At 45.2% G+C, this 22,094-nt stretch overlaps 3 protein-coding genes across 28 annotated transcripts in view; all 3 read right to left on the minus strand.

The window, feature by feature from the left end:
- PXK (PX domain containing serine/threonine kinase like) overlaps positions 1-377 on the minus strand; it is a 77,118-nt gene extending 76,741 nt beyond the window's left edge. For all 9 annotated transcript variants that reach the window (XM_084840539.1, XM_084840538.1, XM_084840536.1 and 6 more), the window contains exon 1: positions 205-377. In XM_084840539.1, the coding sequence (XP_084696665.1) occupies positions 205-306 (102 nt within the window). In that variant the 5' untranslated portion in view covers positions 307-377. The remainder of the gene's footprint in view (positions 1-204) is intronic.
- Positions 378-12,917: 12,540 nt separating this feature from the next.
- On the minus strand, positions 12,918-20,487 carry RPP14 (ribonuclease P/MRP subunit p14). 18 transcript variants are annotated; one of them, XM_084840549.1, is made up of 7 exons: positions 20,203-20,242; positions 18,927-18,983; positions 16,808-16,924; positions 16,607-16,691; positions 15,909-15,985; positions 15,188-15,266; positions 12,918-13,848 (listed from the first exon to the last, which is right to left on the minus strand). In XM_084840549.1, exons 3-7 carry the CDS (start codon positions 16,906-16,908, stop codon positions 13,792-13,794), a joined length of 399 nt encoding a protein of 132 aa, XP_084696675.1. In that variant the 5' UTR covers positions 16,909-16,924; positions 18,927-18,983; positions 20,203-20,242; the 3' UTR covers positions 12,918-13,791. The 18 variants fall into 18 exon arrangements, with proteins under 18 accessions (XP_084696675.1, XP_084696679.1, XP_084696677.1 ...); XM_084840553.1 differs by having other exon boundaries at positions 20,197-20,225; XM_084840551.1 differs by having other exon boundaries at positions 20,166-20,225.
- Positions 13,214-13,738, minus strand: HTD2 (hydroxyacyl-thioester dehydratase type 2). The gene has a single exon (XM_084840543.1). The coding sequence runs from the start codon at positions 13,736-13,738 to the stop codon at positions 13,214-13,216; it is 525 nt and encodes a 174-aa protein (XP_084696669.1).
- Positions 20,488-22,094: the final 1,607 nt, after the last annotated feature.

Below are 22,094 nucleotides of genomic sequence, written 5' to 3' on the forward strand. Positions count from 1 at the left end.
GTCCCCCACACCGGAAAACACGCCAGCCAGCCCCGCCGCCGCCGCCCTACGGCCAGCGCCCCGCCCCTGCTCGGCACTTCCCGCGCAGCGCCCCATTCCCTGCCCGCAGCCCAGCCGGGCCCGGCCTGCCGCGGTGCCCCCTTCCTTCCTCCCGCGCTCCCTCCCTCCGCCGGCGCGGCTCCCGCCGCTGCCCCGCTCACGCACCGTGTGCGAATGCAGACTCTGGCTCGCCTCGATCCCCGCTGTCAGCGGCACCGTGTCGTCCAGCAGCACTTTCCCCGCCGCCGGCTTCTCCAGGAAGGCCATGCCGAGCGAGCGGGGGCAGGAGAAGCCCGGCGCCTCTCGCGGCGCCTCGCCCGGCGGCTCCCTCCAGCCCCGAGCTGAGGCGGCTGCTTCGGCTGCTGTCAACACGGGAGCAGCCAGGCAGGCGGCCCTCCTCTGGGTCTTAACGCCCGATAGGTCGCCGGCCTGCGCCCCCCCTCCCCCCTCAGCAGCCCCCTTTTGGCCACGGGGGGCGGCTCCGTGACTCCGGCCTGACCCGCTGCGCCGGGAGAAGGCAGGCTAGAGCGAGAGACTGCGTGCAGGACAAGGGGAGGAAGGGGAGGAAGGAGGGCTGGAAGAGCGCGGCGGGCGAGCACCCCGCCCGCCAGCCCCTCCCCTCCGCGTACTCCGCTCGCCACGACTGCGTGGTTTATGCGTGGTAGAGGACTTCTGTCATATGTATGTATGTATGCGTATATATATATATGTACACACACACACATACACATAAAAAGAAGTCTTGAGTACCTTAAAGACTAGGAAATTTATTATGGCATAAGCTTTCGCGTACAACAGGTCACTTCATCAGATGCATGAAGTATTATCCTCAGCAGGGAGAGGGGGGTGTGTGTGATCTCTCTCTCTCACGCACGCACATACACACGCACGCACGACACCCACGCCGGGCCCATGTGAAGTGGTCTTAAGAATGCCCTTATAAGCATGTGTTGAAAATTGGATTTGTGATTATGACAGGATATTAAAAAGATGTTTATAGGGGACCATGTCTATATTAATATGTACTGGGCACCATTGTGTGGAAAGGCACGATATACATTTAAATAAACAAACAGTTTACCTTAAGAATACACCCCATGCCATGAACACAAGATCACACCCTCGTATTCCATGTTAACTAGTAAATTAGAGGTCTCGTTTCAAAATAACATGGTCAAATCTGTTATTATCCCCTTTTCATAGCTTAACTCTTTTCTGCAAGTTGGAATGTTTCTAAAATGTACTTTATACCTCTCATACCGTTTTCAAAATGTGTGGGTGGATTCATTAAATCATTTTTTGTTCAAAGGCAGGCTCCCAATTGTATACTTCTCCTAGGAGTCAGTTCAACACAAATGCAAAAGATAAATGAAGCTGGCATTCTTCATGTTCTGGCTCCTAGTGGATGATCCTTTCCTAATCCAAGCCTGCTTTAAGTATGTGAAGAGGGAACAGAGTCCCATAGCACAACATTCCGTCCCATACTCAACTTGCTCTGGGCTGGAACCCTGGCATCTACTATGGGGAAGCCTACAGCCAAATCTTGTGTATATTTATGGAGAAGTAGTTCACACGGAGTATGGATAACACTGCAATCCTATGTAATAACACTTGGTTAACGCTGCAATCCTATGTAAGTTTACTCAGAAGTAATTCCTATTGTATTAATGGGGCTTACTCCCTGGTTACTAGGGCCTAGTAAATATTGTTGTGGGTTTGGGGTCAGTCTAAATTGTTGTTGTTCAGTCGTTAAGTCGTGTCCGCCAGGCCTTCCTGTCCTCCGCTCTCTCCTGGAGTGTGCTCAGGTTCATGTCAGTCTAAATTACCTGCCAGTAAAGGCAGAGATTACAAAGAGATTCAGGATCCCTCCCAACTCTAACCCTTGATTCTAAGATTTCAGTAAGTGGATGCCTGAGGCAACACCACTCAAAGGCCTGACAACAGTCAACTGAGCCAGTAACATTCTGTTGATATGCTTTAATGGGAGCTAGAATGGTCCAAAAAGAATAGGTGATTGGAGGGAGGAGGGAGGGAGATAACTCATCCTTTTGCCCAACTAGGCCAAGAGGAGGGGGTGAGTGAGGTCTGTGTATAGTTGCTACTATACTATAATAGGAAGTCAGTCTGCCCTGGAACCTGATCCGAAATGGAGGCAGAAAGCTAAGGACGCACTCTGCAGGAAATCCTATGGGATTATGGATTCCCCTAGACATCTGATGGCAAACAGTAATCTGTAGGAGTGTGATGGTCCGGACCCTCACCTTATGTTTAGCCTGTTGTTGTTGCTCAGTCGTAAATAAACCTTATATCATAGAAAAAACTAAGTTTTCTCCAGTCACCTCCTTCAAAGGCAACCGAACTCTGAGCAAGTGCTAGAATCCCTGAAACTTCTCACAGCTCAGAAGTGGGATGCCCACATGTAACAGTGGGTTTAAGAATATACGAAGAGCCATGCTGGATCAGACCAAGGTCCATCTAGTCTAGCATTCTGTTCACACAGTGGCCAACCAGCTGTTGACCAGGAACCCACAAGCAGGACATGGGTGCAACAGCACCCTCTTGCCCATGCTCTTGCAACTGGTGCACATAGGCTCACTGCTTCCTCTGGTACTGGAAATAGCACATAGTCATCAGGACTAGTAGCCATTGATAGCCTTTCCTCCAGGGAATTTAGAATTGCAGTCTAAATTGATTAGCATAAACAAGATAATGCCTTACATTTTTCTTAGAGCTTACAAGCAAAAGAGAACAAAGAATAAGCTTCCAAATATGGCCTAATGAAATATTTTGACACTTTGGCATTTAACGTATTGTTAGTGATGTGATTTCAATTAATTCTAACTACCTCTAAAAAAAATGAAGCTCTTTCAAGTCAGGGGCATGTCAGCCTGTACAAGCCTACATACCAAGTTCAAAACTAAGTGGTATTTTTTGTAAAGCAAATTAAAAAGTTATGTCAAAATTACACCACCACTACCAACTCCACTTCCTTTCACTGCTATTGCTAAATCTGAACTTCAGAGAAGAAGCTCCTGGAGCAGTTAATAACTTGGGCAATGTTCCCAGTGAAAGCTGGAAAAGCTGGGCAGTTGGAAATAGTGGTATGAAGAAACTCTGAAGAAATGAAGCTGAAGTGAAAAACTAGGGGAAAGGAAAGTGAAAGTGCAATATGTGCAATACTAACACCATGCCAGCAGTTGGCAAACTTAAGCCTGGACTGTTATACACAAGCCTTCCCCAACCTGGTGCCCTCCAGATGTTTTGGACTGCAATTGCCATAATCCCTGGAGCTGATGGGAGTTGTAGTCCAAAACATCAGGAGGGCACCAGATTGGGAAAGACTGTTACACACTTTAAACATGAAGAAATGGAGTGATCACACCAGTGAAACGCCACTGTTATTTTCATCTAATCCTTAACATGACTACTATGAACCCCTAAACAGCAATCCTAATACTTAACCTGACTGAGAGTAAATCACAATAAACTCAGTGCAGCTTACTGACTTCTTAGGAGATGCGTATAGCAAGGGTGAGGAACTTCAATTCCCATCAGCTGGGAGAGCCACAGATTCCCCATTCCTGAAGTATGGGTTTGCAGTAGCCCTATTGAGTCCTTATAAAAAGTGGTGAAACTCATCATGCAAGCATGAACAGAGTGATGCCAAGTAGCCCCACCCCTGACATCGCCTCATGTCGTAGCTTTGTCCATAGGTGTCCATGCATACAGCACAAATGCCTGCAGTGGGGAGGCCTTCATGCAGGGTTCCGAATTGCATGGAAGCCTATGCACAAAGGCATCTCTTCTGCAGACATATAGGTGAGGCTAAGATATGCTGTTAAGTTGGGGCAGAGCTACTCGACGTTCCTGCTTGCGTGGTGAGTTTCACCACTTTTTATAACAACTGAACAGGGCTACTGTAAGACCTGGTTCACACATAACACCAATTCCTGGGTTAAACAACCTAGGGACTGGCATAGTCATGCAGGAGCGAACAGGCGTGCTCCCTCCCGCCCACTCACCTGCTTTGGCTTCCTGAAACAACCCAGGAATGCCCTGTTCTGTTGTGATGTGTGAACCTGGCACCCTGGGTTGTTTAGGGTTAAACAACCCAGAGTTTTAACCCAACAGCAAACCATGGGTTAGAACTTTGGGTTGTTTTGTTTAACCCTAAATCCTAAGTTGTTTCAGAATGCGAAAGCAGGTAGGAGCCATTATGTTTGATCACGCATGCTCACAATCAACCCACGGTTTGTTAACAATGGACTGACTGATCATGTGAACCAGCCTAAATCCTAGCATTCTTCCCCTGTGAGATGGGCAGCCAGGCAATCACATTTGCCAAGCCTATCTAGAGCTAGGGGAAGAGAATATATGCACTGTTCCAACCAGTATACTGCTGCTACAAGCCTGACCATGGATGCAACACAAATGAAGTTTCACCCTCCCATTTTAGTGTCTTCTGTTAGGTCTCTGCCTTGGGGGACAGATGGAAGGGCCGTTGCTAAATGGGAGAGCATGTGATTTACATGCAGAAGGTCCCAGGTTTGGCCCCTGGCATTTCCAGGTAGTGTTAGGAAAGAATCCGTTGCTAAATGGGAGAGCATGTGATTTACATGCAGAAGGTCCCAGGTTTGGCCACTTGCTTCATCTCCTATACTTTTCCTGAACCTCTGTCTCTTATTACCTGCTCTTCCACTCCCATTTGACTTGACCCTCCACTAAACTTCAGTCGCAATCTTGCAAGGAAGTTTGCCCATCACCAACAGTCTTTTAACTGAAGGATCCCTCATAAGCTTCCAAGGAACTGCAGGATTCGCCAGAATACAGTCTGAAAACCACCAACCTAAATTCTGGAGATGTGATGTTTCTGCTTGCATTAGCCAGCCTCGCAATTTCTGCTAATTATGCCAAAAATATAACTCCTCGTGTGTCTGTTTGCAATGAGGTGAGGGTGGAAATGGACTTCACTGGATATGATAAAGCCTTCATGTGGTCTTTTTCCATTTAAGGTGTTGCATGCTGATCGCTTTACTGGCGTGCACCCTCTTAGAATCATAGCATTTTAGAGTTGGAAGGGACTTTAGAAGTCATGGGCCATGGCGCAGTGGTAGAGCATGTGCTTTGCATGCAGGAGGTCCCAGGTTCAATCCCCGGCATCTCCAGGTAGTGCTGGAAAAATTCCTGCTTTAAACCCTGGAGAGCTGCTGCCAGTGGGCTGTTCACACAGAACGAGTAGCCACCATGGGTGAATTTCCCTGCAGGGCTTCTCATTGCAGCACCAGCTGCCATTCTGAAAATTCAAGCCATGGCTGGGGCACACTGCAGCTTGTCATTATGTGCAAACCCAGTGAGGGTGGGTTGTTGGGATGGCTAAGAAGCCACCCACAACCCTAAAACAGGCTATGTTTGCATTTTCAAAACATGTAAAATGGCAAACCCCACGGGGAAATTCACCCACAGTGGCTTGCCATTATGTGCAAATCAAGCGTCAACAATACCAGTCTAGATAGACCAATAGTCTGACTTGGTATAAGGCAGCTTCCCATGTTCCTATGTCATCTAGTCCAGGGATGGGGAAACTGTGGCTTGCCAGATGTTGTTGGACTATAACCACCATCATCCCTGACTACTGACCATGATGGCTGGAGCTGATGGAGTTGGACTCCCACATCAAGTTCCCAACCCCTGATCTAGTCCAACCCCCCCCTTAATGCAGGCTCTGTACTGCAGGGTATAGCTACAGCATCCTTGACAGATGGCCATCCAGCCTCTGCTTAATAGTTCTAGCAAAGGAGAACCCACCATCTCACAAGACAGTCTGTCCAACTGTTGAACAGATCATATAGTTAGGAAGTTTCTCCTACTGTTTTGCCAAAACCTGCTTCCTTGCAATATCCATCCATTTGTTCTTGTTCTGCCCCCTGGAGCAAAAGAGAGCAAGTCTGCCTCCATCTTCTGCATGACAGCTCTTCAGATATTTGAAGCTGTCATATCTCTGCCAGGCTAAATATACCCATTGCTTTCAACCTTTCCCAATAGGACTCGGTTTCCAGCCCCTCACCATCTTAGTCTCCCTGCTCTGGTCATGCTCATCTGTCAACCGCCTTCTAAAATGTGGCATCCAGAACTGGACACAGTACTCCAGATGCGGCCTGAACAGCAGAGAATATAGTGGGACTGTGCCCAATTAAGATGTTATTAAGTTGTACCTACGGAGGTTGGGGTCATGTGCACAAGCCCCACCTCCAATGCCCCTTCATGTGCCAACTCCCCACATACCCCTTCCCAGGTTGAGTGGGAAGTTCTGAAGGGGAGTCTAAGCAAGTTTGCTGAGGGCACAATCCTTTGCAAGTTTAGACAGAAAAAATGCCTACAACTCCCAGCATGGCTGAGGCATGCTGGGAGTTGTAGGCCTTTTTTCTGTCTAAACTTGCAAAGGATTGCACCTTGAACTGGAAGGATTCGAAGTGCATTTATTTATGGGGAGGAGCCATAGCTCAGTGTGACAGAGCACATGCTTTGCATGCAGGCAGCCCCAGGTTCAATTCCTGGTGTCTCCAGATAGGGCTGGAGAAACCTATGCCTGAAACCGTGGAGAGCCACTGCCAGTCAGTGTTGATAGTAGTAGACCAGATGGAGGAACAGTCTGACTGAGGCAGCTTCCTATGTTCTCATCCCACTCTTCAGTCAAAAGGGTCCCAGAACAGCTTACAAGAACCAGTAATAATTAGGCAGTTCCTACCCTCAGGCTTAACATTTAAAGACACCAGCCACAAAGAAAGGGATTGGGAACATGGGGCGGGGCAGAGAAAGCATGATGGCAACGTTTTTGCCCAGATGAATGGGAATATTGTACCTGCTCTCTCCTGGACTCAATTGTACTCAGGTTTGCACAGCATCTATTGTCCTTCTGAGCTGACCTGTTCCTCTTTTCTTTCTTCTCTTAAACAGTTTCTCTTCTCCATTTGAGTTCAAGCTTAATCTGTTTCTTCTCCCATTCCCTCAGAGCAATAGGTTTCCTGAGACAGAGTTCTAGAGGTAGTTGGGAGAGGGAGGAGCCACCACTGGGCACTAGATGGTGTCGGCCCACCAAGCTGCGTCTGCTTCTTCAGTCAAATGCACTTAGAATACCTCTGCAGGCCTTCCCATTCGATGTGAGGAGGTTGGAAATGGAGCCAGCACGCACAATGACATCGGGGAGAGTAGCACACACAGCCCCATTCCCTCTCCACCGGTACAGTTTAATAACACCTGAATAGGGCTTATCACTTCACATGACCTGGATGGTGTACTTTCATTACTGTTAGTTCTATTAATATGTGAGAGTCTTTACCACGTTTACTCATATTATTGAGAGCTGCTCCACACATTACAGAAGAGACACGTTCAAGTTTCATTTTCCATGTGTCTCTGCAGTAAATACAAAACATGCGGAAAGAACTGAAGACACACAGTATGCAAGGCATCTTTGAGACATAGGTCTACTCTTGACATCTTGCGATATTTGCTACAGAGATGCAGCAGAAAAATGGGAATCCCCGTAAGAAGCAGCTCTCTCAAGTCAGTCTGAATTATTGCTCATTTGTACCATCACAACAGTGCTGCCTGGCTGTGCTCTAGGGAATCTTAAAAGCCCTTATAGATAGTATAGTCACTAGTGAACTCCCAACATCCCAAACATCAGATAATGAAGTCATTAAGACAATGCTCTCGCTGGGAGTGGGGTTGTTTCTCCCGGATGTACTTCTCTATATTAATCAAAGGTCATCTTAAGCAGCATCTGCCAGGACCCTGCCACTGAACTTGCTGGAAGTCAGGAGTGATGGAGTGAATTTAGAAGTGAATACAGAAAGCAATTCCTTTTTCTGTCATCAGAAAAAAAAAGTGGGGAGGGCAACTGTGATGGCGGTGAGGGAAACCAGGAGTAATAACCACCACGCCACTGATGTAGTTTCTTTCTGGAAGAGGGACAGCTGCTTTCTCAAGCCACAAACACAATTTGACGTTGCTTTGGAATAAATCTGCCGGATCTCCAAAGTACTCTCAGTTAGCAGGGCTGCCATTTTCTGATATGTTTTCCTGCTTTTTAACAAGATCTCTAAAGAGCTTCACAAGCAAGGCTGTAAGCCAGGGATACAGAATACGTAGTCTTACAGATGTTATTGGACTGCAACCACAGCTATGCTGGCTAGTGCCGATGGGAGTTGTGTGGCCCTTCAGATGTTGCTGGACTATGTTTCCCACCACTGGTCTCAACGGTTTCAGATTTTGGAGGTGGATGGTGGGCTTAACCATTTGCACTTCTCCACGTATCTGAAATGGTATTTGTGCTTATCTCACCACAAGGGGAGCTGCATCAGCTGACAGGCGGACACTTTGCATATCTCTCAAGAGGAGAAAGCACAAAAGATCTGCCTTGAACATTAAGGAAAAACTGTCTTGTACTTTTTGTTCCCCTCTGCATCTCTGACTAACCAAAGCTGCTTCTAAGCATGCAGCCACTACAGAAGACCTCAATAAATACCATTCCTGATGAACAAGAGAATCAACTGACTAACACATTACAAAGCTTCACATTCTTTTCAGCTTGGGAAAGGGAAACACACTTGTGTCAGTACAGACCACATGTTCTTTTCCTTCTCTCGCTTTCATTCACTCTTCTTTAAACACAGAAATCAAAGAGGTTATTCAGAAGTAAACAGGATGTAAGGAGTCCCATGCCACAAGTACGGTAACTTTAAAATGTACTTATTAAGATTGTCACACAATTTGACATGAATCTTTAAAATGTTCCGAAAAGTCAGAGGATCCACAATTCAATGAAACGTAACTTTTATTGGAATACAGTGATCTACTAAAACAACAAAGAGTCTTGTGACACCTTAAAGACTAAGGGCACAATCCTATGCATGTTTAGACAGAAAAAGCCTGGCTGGGGAATGCTGGGAATTGTAAGTCCTTTTTCCTTCTAAACATGCATAGGATTGCACCTTAACACATTTATTCTGGCATAAACTTTCGTGGACACTTGATTAGCCCTAGATAATAAACTAAGAACATAAGAAGAGCTGTGCTGGATCAGACCCAGGGTCCATCTAGTCCAGCATTGTTCACGCAGTGGCCAACCAGCTATTGACTGGGAACCCACAAGCAGGACACAAGTGCAACAGCACCCTCCCGTCCATGTTCCCCAGCAACTGGTGTACATAGGCATACTGCCTCAGATACTGGAGGTAGCACACAGCCATCACAACTAGTGGCCATTAATAGCCTTCTCCTCCAGGAATTTGTCCAACCCCCCTTTAAAGCCATCCAAATTGGTGACGTTCACTACATGTTGTGGTAGCAAATTCCATTGTTTAACTATGCGCTGTGTGAAGAAGTACTTCCTTTATCTCTCCTGAATCTCCCAGCTAAAGGAGAGGCAATACCTTTTATTGGACCACCTCTATGAAGCTGTTCGCACATAACAAGCCGTGGGTTAATTTCCCCACAGGGCTCAGTGGAGCATGCTGGCCACCTTTTTGAATATGCAAGCAGCAGTGACATACTTGTAGCTTGCCATCTTCTGTGAACCTGGCATTGTGACTTGTTTGAGTGGGAGACAACTCTCAAATAACCCTTAATAGGGATGCCCACAGGCACTCCACACAATACAACAGCCCCCACAGCTAAATTAAGCCATGGTTGGCCTGTCACGTCATGCAAACCGGGTCTCTATGTAGAACATATTTCTTGTCAAGTTAGAACAGTTGCTATGCATTATCGTCATTTAAATCTAAGATGACATAAAGACCAAATTAACTAGTAATGCAGATGTTTCAGTCACTTTGGGTAGCTCATGTTTTAACCACAGAGTTACCACAGCCCACCTCAAAAATTAACAAGTGAATTTAAGATCACCATTATCAATTTTAGTTCCACAACTTTTCAAAGTAGAGAATTTCAGATAGAATAATTGTGCTGAATGGAGTGGTGTCAAGGAAAGAAAATTGTTTCTTACCATAACAACTTTCTGCGCAAGCATATGATTCTAGAACTTATTTTTTCAATATGTCCTATCTTTATGAGTCAAGCCAAAATCTGTCAACCAGGAAACAAGGCCCCCTGGCCATCCTGCTTAATTAATGGATATAATTTCAATTTTAAGTACCTATAAATACTTTGGAAGGAACTAATTACACTACTCAGGGGAAGTGTAAATTAGAAATTCTTTCTGGAATTAACAAGCATTAGCATTTCAATTGCGAACAGGCTGTTGACAAGCAGCTCTGGTGTATGTCCAGCTAGCTCTTATGGGTCCAGGGACTGGAAGGCATAAAAGTCTGATCTCATTACCAGGATAGGTTTAGGTTTTAAAAAGAAAAAAAAGGTAGGATTGGAAATTTTGGACCAAGCTGTGGCTTAGTGGTAGAACCCACTCTCTGCATGTAGTTCCCAGGTTCAATCCCCAGCAGCATCTCTAAGTACAGCTAGAAAAACTCCTGCCTGAAACCCTGGAGAGCTGTTGCTGCCAGTCAGTGTCAACAGTACTGGGCTAGATGAACCAAAGAATTATCAACAACCTCAGATACTCAGATGGTACCACCCTAATGGCAGAAAGCGAAGAGGATCTCAAGAGCCTCTTGTTGAGGGTGAAAGAGGAGAGTGCAAAAGCTGGTTTGAAACTCAACATTACAAAAACGAGGATCATGGCATCTGGCCCCATCACTTCCTGGCATATAGAAGGGGAAGAAATGGAAGCAGTGACAGATTTTACTTTCTTGGGCTCCAAGATCACCGCAGACGGTGACTGTAGCCATGAAATTAAAAGACGCTTGCTCCTGGGGAGGAAAGCTATGGCAAACCTAGACAGCATAGTAAGAAGCAGAGACATCACCTTGCTGACAAAGGTCCATCTAATCAAAGCTATGGTTTTCCCAGTAGTAATGTATGGCTGTGAGAGCTGGACTATAAGGAAGGCTGAGCGCCGAAGAATTGATGCTTTCGAACTGTGGTGCTGGAGAAGACTCTTATGAGTCCCCTGGACTGCAAGGAGGTCAAATCAGTCAATCCTAAAGGAAATCAACCCTGAGTGCTCATTGGAAGGACAGATACTGAAGCTGAAGCTCAAATATTTTGGCCACCTAATGCGAAGAGAAAACTCCCTGGAAAAGACCCTGATGCTGGGAAAGACTGAAGGCAAAAGGAGAAGGGGATGGCAGAGAATGAGATGGCTAGATAGCATCACGGATGCAATGAATATGGACTTGAGCACACTCCGGGAGAGAGCGCAGGACAGGAAGGCCTGGCATGCTATGGTCCATGGGGTCACAAAGAGTCAGACATGACTGAACAACAAGATGAACCTGTGGCGCAGAGTGGTAGGAAGCAGTATTGCAACCAAAACTCTCCCCACGACCTGAGTTCGACCCCAGCGGAAGCTGGGTCCCAGGTAGCCGGCTCAGGTCGACTCAGCCTTCCATCCTTCCGAGGTTGGTAAAATAAGTACCCAGCTTGCTGGCGGAAAGGTAGTCACGACTGGGGAAGGCAATGGCAAACCACCCCGCTACAGTCTGCCATGAAAACGCCAGCACAAGCGGCGTCCCTCTAGGAGTCAGCTTTCCTTAACATTTCTAGACTGTTTGCTCACATGATTTGTTGAAAGGGGCTCCATGCTGAAGTTAGCAAAGGGGAGGGGAACTCTGTAGCTTGACCTGCACAAATAGGGTGATCCCAGGTCTCAAAGCTATCTTTCCCCATCACTTGTGTTTATTTTGGGCCATCTAAGAAGCCCTTAATGGTGGTTTTGGAGAAACAGCCCTTGCTAGAAAATCAAGAAGAGTGTACGGCAGCCTCCCTAACCTGGCACCCTTCAGAAGTGTTTGGACTACAATTCCTATAATCCACAGTCAGTGTGGCCACAAGTATAATAGTTGTAGTCCCAACACATCAGGAGGCTGCTAGGTTGGGGATGGCTGCTGTACAGGCTTGGACTGAGTACTTTACTCCTATGCAAAGCATCAGGAAATTCAAAGTAAAAACCCCCACCCCCACATAAGGCACAAGAGAGCTTATAAGAACGTGAGATGTGCTGAGATGTGCGCATATTGAAGAGGAAGAGGTATGTACTGACTGACTAATGCTCTGTTAATACTGGAGAATGACCTAGTCAGTTTTAAAATATGGTTAACTATGAGTTCACATACTGCATAATCTACTGTACTCCAGGATAGTGTGACAATCATTAGAATAAACTGCTTAAGGGGAAGGAAGAACTTGATGTACACAAAGAAGTTGTGTCTATCCACAGCACATTCCTAGTTACCAGCTGTTAGTGATTAACATCAAGGGATGGATCTCACCAATCTATCTCCCAGAGACATCTGGCTGGCTACACTGTTGAGAGTGCAGAGTTAGCAGGACCATTATGCAGAGTTAGCAGGACCCAATATGACTGCTCTTCAATGTTATCAAAGTATCTGGCCAGTGCATAAACTCAGGTTAAAAAGGTGTCCCCAACCAGTCGTGTCCAACTCTAGGGTGTGGTGCTCATCTCCATTTCTAAGCCGAAGAGCCAGCGCTGTCCGAAGACGCTTCCGTGGTAATGTGGCCGGCATGACTGAACACCGAGGTGCACGGAACGCTGTTACCTTTCCCGCCGCAGTGGTACCTATTTATCTACTTGCAATCTCTTGCTTTCGAACTGCTAGGTTGGCAGAAGCTGGGACTGAAGACGGGAGCTCACTCCGTCACACGGCACTCGGGTCTCGAACTGCTGTCCTGCTGACCTTCCGGTCTGCAGTTCAGCGTCTTAACCACTAAGCCACCGCAGCTAAGCACCTTCAAAGCACTTTACATTCTCTTCTCATTTATATCAGAACAGCAATCTTTTTGAGGCTTGTATTTTATCTTGCCAACAGCTCCTGGCCTGATAAAAGTGTTTTGTTGCAGTATAGGTTTTTAATCAGAGACCAATGCCAAAATGTTAAGATTAAACTGTTAGGATTATTCCAAATTACCAATACATTTGGATAACTAATTGATTTGGGGTTTCAGAAATTTTATGAAATGGAGTAAGACCACGTACAATAATTACAGATATAGATAAGCATTGTCCTTAAAAATCATTAAATATATGCCCATGCACACTATTCATGACCTCTGTTACAGAATACAATGCACCATAGGCTCAGGTTTGGGAATTTTGATCTTCTGGCACCATGACTTTAACAGTACCCTCCATAACAGTCTTGCCACTTTCTAAAACTGTACATGATACTGAAATATAAGCGAGACATCTCTTTAATTTCTTCACTTCTGCTGAAGCCACGATCTCTTCTCCTACATATAAAGGGGCTGGAAAATTAATTTCCTGAGAAAGAAAAACACAGCCATGGCCAGGCATTTTAGTACCCAGAACGGCCGATATAAGTCCGTTGATCAAAACACCATGTACAACTGTTCTTCCAAATCTTGTCCTCTTTGCATATTCTTCATCTAGATGTAATGGGTTTGTGTCCCCTGTTAACTCAGAAAAGGTAAAAACATCCTTCTGTGTAAATGCCTTAGTTAGTTCAGCCTTGTCTCCAACTTGTATGTGTAAAGGCTGAACACAGGACTGAATGAAGAATGGAATGATAACGTTTGGCTTTGCTGGAAATGTTTTCTGGAGTATTGCACAAACAACTCTGCATCTGGACAATGCCATCAGCATCTTGGACTGCTGTGGCTTTTCACAAGCCCTAGTCAGTTGTCTTTTTGGTGTATTTAATCTAGCACTAGCTCTCTGCTGTTCCCAGCTAATGCAAGAAGAAATGGAGAGGTCTAGGGAGAAAGAAAAAAAGTATTTTAAAATAAGAACAGGAAAGTTATTAGTAGCCAAATCAATGCCTTCTGCATAAAGCAACATTTCAAGCATCTGTGCGAACAGAATGGCTCATTTCCTTGGAGATGAAATTTAATAAATGTAAGCTTTGGAGGTGAAGGTAAAGGATAAGTGGATGAACTGAGACATTTCACTGAGGAGGAGAGAAAGAGCTCCCTCTTCTCTACACAGTGATGATGTAACCAACAGCAAGTTTCAAATGAAATTAGTTGCTAGTGATAGACTGCATCATCATTTGTATTCAGAAGAAGTCCAAGGCCAAAGAGGGTGGAAATTGTTTTCACAAAATATGACAAGATGACCCATCAGCAAAGTAGCACGTAGAGAATGGAGCACTTCCAGTGACCGGACTCTTAAGCTAGTTTGAGAAGCTTTATTTATTTGTTATTTAAATTTTTACCTCACTTTTCCACACTAGGCATCCAAATTTGGCTAACATTAAAACGTACGATTGCAATATGATAAAAACGCAGATTAAAAACATACAAGGTTGCATCCTGAAAGATGAACACAGAACACTCAAAAGGTCCTATTTTTCTAAACAACCCCAAACGTAAGACTATATGACCTGGTTCTCACAAAACAACAACCCACACTCAATCGATAGCCAAGGCTGATTGTGGGTTGTCACGTTGTGTGAACCCAGCCACTCTTAACCAACATGAGCACACTATGGTACAAAGACTTCTACCACCTGAAAGTCCCAGGGCAACAACCAAATCTATTAAAGAATGGGATTAGACTGGCCTTGAGCTTGGTCAACCAGTTGTAGTGTTAGACAACTGCAATTAACCAAACAGTGTAAAGCAGAATGCTAATTAATCAGCATTAAACCCTGCTCCACATAACATAATTGCCACATCCAGAACGCCAAATTTTAGTTACGTGGAACTATTAACGGAGGAAAATGAAAGCACGTATAGAATTTAAAATGAATTTTAATCATTTCACTATGAAAAAGCAATCAAAACATCAACCTATATGAGAAATTCCTTATTTGTGCTATTCATTGTAATCCGTATTTGATTTTTCCAAGAAATTGACAAAATAAATGTTCTAAATAAAATTTGCTATGCATGCACCACAAATAAATACAGAACAAACTCTGGAGTGAGCAGGTATCATATACACATCTTTAGGCTGCCATCCTATACCCATTTACTTTGGAGTAAGTCCTATTAAGTTAAAGGGGACTTCGGAGTAGACATACGTAATATTGCATAACTAGATAGTCTTGCAATCTACACTAGGCTGATTGCATAGTTTCTTAACTCTTACCTGTATGACCCTAAAAGAACACTTTCTGTTCTGGTAGGAACCAAGCAGTGTAAGAGCACTCCACAACTTCACCAGGCCACTGTACAATGACAGCATTAGTTACATTAATGAAAATGATAAAGTTCTCAAGTAAAACAGGAAACAGCATTACATAACAGATAAATTACAGGTAAATATTAAGATTCACTAAGAGATAAGATCTACAGGCCTGAGTTGTTGGAATTGTCCAAAATGCATTTCATGGTGGTGGGCCAGAACAAATTCAGTATTCTGTTTCTCTGAGGCTGCAGACCAAATACTGCCCTAATGCAACCATCTCTATTTCAAACATCTCTTTCAGTCTGTTAGAGACCACCTTGTACAGGATTCAAAAAATCCCAGGCAACTGGTTGACAGAAGTCTGACTCTTGCCTAGTAACTTGGCTTTTATTTATTGTTAGCATAGCGAAGGCCTGGTCCAAGTATTTGATGCTGGCATTTTTGAAACTGAAATATTTTCCTGCCCCTGACGCTGCAAGACCAGCAGAGCAATAATCTCCAAGAGAAAAGGCACATATCTATAGCACCATTAGGTGACACTCAAGTGGAAACAATGCTACATTTCAGCCAAGCTTGTGACAGCTTGTTTAAATACAAAGAGAATGCCTGTCATTCTAATTATTAGAGCATCTTGCTTTTATCCAATAGTGCTTGCCAAGAACACATATTCAAAGTTTCTTACGTATTAGGTACCCTAAGTATTGCGGACAAGGTTTTTTCCTCATATGTCAACACATCAACAGGCAGAGCGGCACCAACCTAAAATGAAATGTGCCATTGTTATTAAGAAGCACTTTAAATAATCTAATACAAACATAAATAAAATTCTCCTGGCAAGTTCAATTGTATTCCCCCTCATAAAGGTAATATGTCAGTATGGAAAGAGCTCTTATGAGCCTGATATTTAGATTAAGCTTAGTCGGGAAGGAACTGCATTTTTCAACACATTTCACTGCAAGCCCAAACAAGTAGAATATAAATGGAGAAGGGTGAGCAGATGGAGAAAGGGGATGGGCCAATTAAGTCTTTCTGAATACATATTTGCATTTTCTTCACTTCCTACCTCACCCCCCTCTACCACCACTGCAATATCCCAGCCTGTTAAAGCTGAGAGGAGCAACTGGAATAGCCCAGCTAAGGTGTATAGCAGTGGCAGCTTAATATTCCTTCTCTCCTGGATTTAAACAGCCGTGGCTAAGAGCACAGTGAGCTGCAGTTCTGCAGAAGCAATCTTTCCCCAATGCAGGGGATCCAGTTAAATAAGGGGCTCTTTAAATTATCCCACTCTCCTTGAGCATAGAAGTAAATCAGAAACTGAAAAGAATTCAAGGGTTTATCATTTCAAGATTACCAAATGGTCATCCACAGTCAACAACATACCTCTCCATGCAGCCGTTTCAGAGCAGAGATGATAAGTTGTTTGAACTCGACAGCATTGAGGCTAATGTCAGCTTCTTGGAACTCCCTAAAATTTATTTTAGTAGTAAGTCCTATTAGTAAACCCCACCTGTCATAAAAACAGTATGCTGCACAAAATCCTTCAGAGATGGAGAAGTACAAAAAGTTTGAACTTGAACTTACAAATGGATCTTCAGATAGTAGTATTCAGAAGCATTCTTGAAAACTATTCTTTCATAGGAAGCAGGCTTGAAACCCTTATTTTCATCACTAAATTCAGTCATTTTAGTAAGCTGACATCTAAAATGGAAAACAGCCTATCTTGACATATCACAAAGTCCTATACTCAAAATCACCAATTCCAAATGTGATCAAATGTCGAGCTTTCAAAAATGCATGCAAGAGAGTGTAGCTATGATGTTTAATATTAGATTTTCCACCCTTCAAGTTACTGGCAAAGGGAGTAATACTTCTCAAAGCATAAATTGGATCTCCCTTGGAAAGCATAAGCTTCTGAGCACTATACTGCAGACTTGCAAATGGCCACATGGCAGGTTGCCTGTGCCGAATAAGAATAATCTGTGAGAGACCAAGCAAGCTTTAGGGGCTAGAGGGGGACCACAACTCTCTGGCAGGATCCATCACTGGCATCTTCAGTTCAAAGGATCAGGTAGCAGAGGATGCAAGAAACTCATGCCTGAGACCCTGAAGACCTGCTGCTGATCAGAGTAGACAATACTGGGAATGACAGACAAATAGTCTGATGAGGTATAAGGGAGTTCCCTACACTGCTAAGCTTTGCAAAAATTTATCTTTTGTTTTCAGTCCACAAATGACTAACACAAGCATGTGTGAACAGGTGGGCCAATTACGCAGAATCAGATACAGATGAGAAGGATTCCTCAGTCTCATCTGTAATAGGGGAGATACCAATGTGGTGTAGTGGTTAGAGTGTTGGACTCAGACTCAGGAAGAAGAATGTAAGAGCTATGCTGGATCAGACCAAAGGTCCATCTAGTCCAGCATTCTGTTCACACAGCGGCCAACCAGCTGCCTGGGGGAAACCCACAAGCAGGATCTGAGCACTATAGCACCCTCCTGCCCATGTTGCTCAGCAACTGGTATACATCGGCATACTGGCTCTGATACTGGAAGCAGCATATAGCCATCAAGGCTAGTAGCCACTGATAGCCTTTTCCTCCATGAATTTGTCCAATTCCCTTTTCAAGCCATCCAAATTGGTGACCATCACTACATCTTGTGGTAGCGAATTCCAGTTTAACTATGCGCTGTATGAAGAAGTACTTCCTTGTATCTGTCCTGAATGTCCCACCAATCAGTTTCATGGGAGTTCTAGTATTATAAGGGAGAAAAATGACTCCCTAACCACATCATGTTTCTCCACATCATGTATAATTTTTTAAACCTCTATCAAGTCGCCCCTCACTCACCTTTTCTCTAAGCTACACAGTCTCAGATGTCGCAACCTTTCCTCATAGGGGAGGTGCTCCACCCCCTTGATCATTTTAACTGCCCTTTCCTGCACTTTTTCCAACTTTACAATATCCCTTTTTAGGTGCAGTGACCAAAACTGTACATAGTACTTGAAATGGGGTCACACAATAGATTTGAATAAGGGCAGCATATCAGCATTTTTATTCCTTTCTTAATAATGGCTAATATGGAATTTGCCTTTTTTCACAGCAGCCACACACTGAATCAACATTTTCATCGAGCTGTTCACCACAATTCCAAGATCTCTTTCTTGGTCAGTCACCACTAGGTTAGATCCTATCAGCTTATATGTGAAGTTGGGATTTTTTGCCCCAGTATACATCACTTTACACTTGCTTACATTAAACTGCATTTACCATTTTGATACTCATTCTTTCTACTTTGGAGAGATCCTTTCGGAGCTCTTTGCAACCACTTTGTATTTTAACCGCTCTAAATAATTTGGTCGCATTGGCAAAATTGGCCACTTCACTGCTTGCTCCTAATTCCAGTCATGTATGAACAAATTGAAAAGCATTAGTCCCAATACAGATCCCGGTGGGACCCCACTATTTACATCCCTCCATTGGAAGAATACAACATTTACTCCTACTCTCTGCTTTCTGTTCTTTAACCAGTTACCAATCCATATGAGAACCTCTCCTCTGATTCCATGACTTCCAAGTTTGCGTAAGAGTTTTGGGTGAGGGACTTTGTCAAAAGCCTTTTGGAAGTCCACGTAAACAGGTTCTAGTCACCATGAAGCTCAGTGAATTTGGGCCAGTCACTGACTCTCAGCCTAACCTACCTCACAGGGTTCTTGGAAGGATAAAATGGAGAGGAGGAGGAGGATCATGTACACCACCTTGAAAGAAGAGGTGGAATATAAATGTAACAAATAAAATATTGACTTACTTTATTATGCTTGAAAGAATTGCAACTAGAATAATGCATGTGAAGTACTTGGAAGACTTGAAAGCTCTAGCTTTACCCAACCTGGTGCCCTCCAGATGTTTTGGACACCTGGCTGTTGGTCAGGGATACTGGGAGTTGTAGTCCAAAACTTCTGGAGGGCACCAGGTTGGGGGAGGCTGCTCTACACTAGTGTTAAGTATTATTATTATGACATTAAAGCATAATCAGACAAGGACATAGACCACCATTCCTAATAAATATAATACAGAGGGCTGTGTGCTCCACCTTTAATCAACAATTCATAATAATCAATTTTCTATTTCTACAGAGCTTTTCCCCTAAGCAGCCTAAACCAAGGGCACAATTTCAGGGTGAAGGCCAAAGTTTAGTAAGGTCCAAGGTCTGACTTTTAGATACGTTCAAGATTAAGGGTGCAATGCTATGCATGTTCAGACAGAAAAAAGTCCTACAACTTCCAGCATTCCCCAGCCACCATGGCTGGCTGGGGAATGCTGGGAGTTGTAAGACTTTTTTCTGTCTAAACATGCGTAGCATAGCACCCTAAGATGCAAAATACCCACCAGGTCCAAAAGCTTGTAGGAGGTTTGAACCAGATAAGGGATGGGGACAGCAACCAAACCATTCTGCTCAGGAGATTTAAGGCTGCATTCCTATACTGACTTACCCAGGAGCAAGTCCCATTGCACTCAGTTGGACTTACTTCAGAGTAGACATTTATTTCATTTCTATACCGCTTAATAGCCGAAGCTCTCTGGGCGGTTCACCAAAAACTAAAACCACCAAGTACAACATAAAAACCAATTAAGGGCCCCTGAAGATGACCTCGGGCTCCCAGCAGGCACATACGGGAGGACATATGCATGGGCTTACACTCTAAGGGCGCAATCCTACGCGTGTTTAGACGGAGAAAAGGCCTACAGCTCCCAGCATTCCCCAGCCAGCCATGGCTGGCTGGGGAATGCTGGGAGCTGTAGGCCTTTTCTCCGTCTAAACACGCGTAGGATTGCGCCCTAAGTGACTTTCTCTCCCCTCACGAGCCCAGAACATGCCTGAGGGAGCCCAGCCCGCCGCCCTCACACGAAAGCACGGCGCACGACCTCCTCACACCCGCCTTACAACACCACTCCGCTCCACGTGGTTACCCGCACCGTCTTTCGCCCAGACGCCGAAGGAAACACCCCGGAAAGCACTTCCGGCAAGCGCACCAGCCAATTAGAGAGCCTCCCCCCTTTTTTGTCCAATGGCAGCACCAGTGGAGGTCAGCCGCCCAATGGGCTACCCGCGATGGGGTATTCAGCCACGCGATAGGCCAGGCGAGAAAAGGACCTGGGATCAGAGCCGCTCGGAGCCGGCCGCTAGTAGGCTGGAGCCCGGTTTCCCGGGAGGCGGCGTGTTTCTGTCCCCTCCCACGTGGGCCTTTGTGACGTCACTTCGAGCGCCACGCCGCCGCAGTTGCAATCGGGCTCGCCGGGAGCGCGCTTGTCGCTGCGTTGCCGTGGCGGCTGTGAACTGGGGAAGCGGGTCGGCGCTGGGGGCCCTGCGCTTGGCCAGGTGCTTCCTTGCCGTCGAGGCGGGATGATACAATGAGTTGAGCAGCCTGGTCTCGGCCCGCGCGCCTTTGCTCGGAGCAAATCCCCCTGTGTTCAAGGGGGCTGACTCAGCCCCCAAGGAAATGCGCATTGGATGGGTAGCCTTGCGAGCGCCGCAGTCCTGGGCACGTTGACTCGGAGACATGTCCCGCTGTGTTCAACGGGCCTCACTCCTTGGTACGTGTGTATGCGATTGCAGCCTTGCTCGGGAGCCCTACTGCCGTTTCCTTGCCTCTTCTCTGCTCCGCAGCTGATGTTAGTTCTCCATGTACATTGTACAAGATTGGGACAAGTCTTCCCGCTTCTTCCTTTATCAAAAACTCTGGTTCACGCTCGGAATGTATCTTCCGCCTTGACTACTGCAACATTTTTTGGTATGATGATGAATAATGTAGATATTTATATATCGCCTTCAAGAGCTATACCGCCCTCTCGCGTGAGACTGTGTCATTCTTCCCTTGTCGGTCCTCCAGCGCTATGCAGAACTCTGCTGCCAAAGTCATTCACCTCTCTGTTGTGATACTCTTTAGAAGAAACATCACCACATCTGAGACTGACCTGTGATGCCCATCCAGCCCACTTTGCAACACTTCTTTAATAAATTGACATTTAACAGGTGACTCCCTGCAAAAAGCACTGTCCTTTCAATAGCTTTTTGGACTACTTATGTATGATGTGCTATGCTTTCATTTTTTTAACGTTCAAAATGTTGTTTTTTGGACTCGTATCCCCCTAAGTTTTCCTTAGATCATGACCCACCTGGGGAACAGAACTGTTAACATTAAAAAATAGATGCAAGCTTCTCTTCACCATGGGATAGAGCAGGATATAAATCAAATATAAGAACATAAAGAGCCATACTGGTTCAGACCAAGGGTCCATCTAGTCCAGCATTCTGTTCACACACTGACCAGCCAGCTGCCCATGGGAAATCCACAAGCAAGACATGAGTGCAATAGCACCCTCCCACCCATGTTCCCCAACATTTGTTGTTGTTTATTTGGTCAGTCGCTTCCGACTCTTCGTGACTTCATGGACCAGCCCACGCCAGAGCTTCCTGTCGGCCGTCGCCACCCCCAGCTCCCCCAAGGTCGAGTCCGTCACCTCCAGAATATCATCCATCCATCTTGCCCTTGGTCGCCCCCTCTTCCTTTGGCCTTCCACTTTCCCTAGCATCAGCATCTTCTCCAGGGTATCCTGTCTTCTCATTATGTGGCCAAAGTACTTCAGTTTTGCCTTTAATATCATTCCCTCAAGTGAGCAGTCTGGCTTGATTTCCTGGAGTATGGACTGGTTTGATCTTCTTGCAGTCCAAGGCACTCTCAGAATTTTCCTCCAGCACCACAGTTCAAAAGCATCTATTTTCCTTTGCTCAGCTTTCCTTATGGTCCAGCTCTCGCAGCCATAGGTTACTACGGGAATACCATTGCTTTCATTATGCGGACCTTTGT

This window comes from Heloderma suspectum, chromosome 2 (genome assembly GCF_057233095.1).
Source record: "Heloderma suspectum isolate Gila_16-S chromosome 2, 16-S_ref, whole genome shotgun sequence".
Classification (NCBI taxonomy): domain Eukaryota; kingdom Metazoa; phylum Chordata; class Lepidosauria; order Squamata; family Helodermatidae; genus Heloderma; species Heloderma suspectum.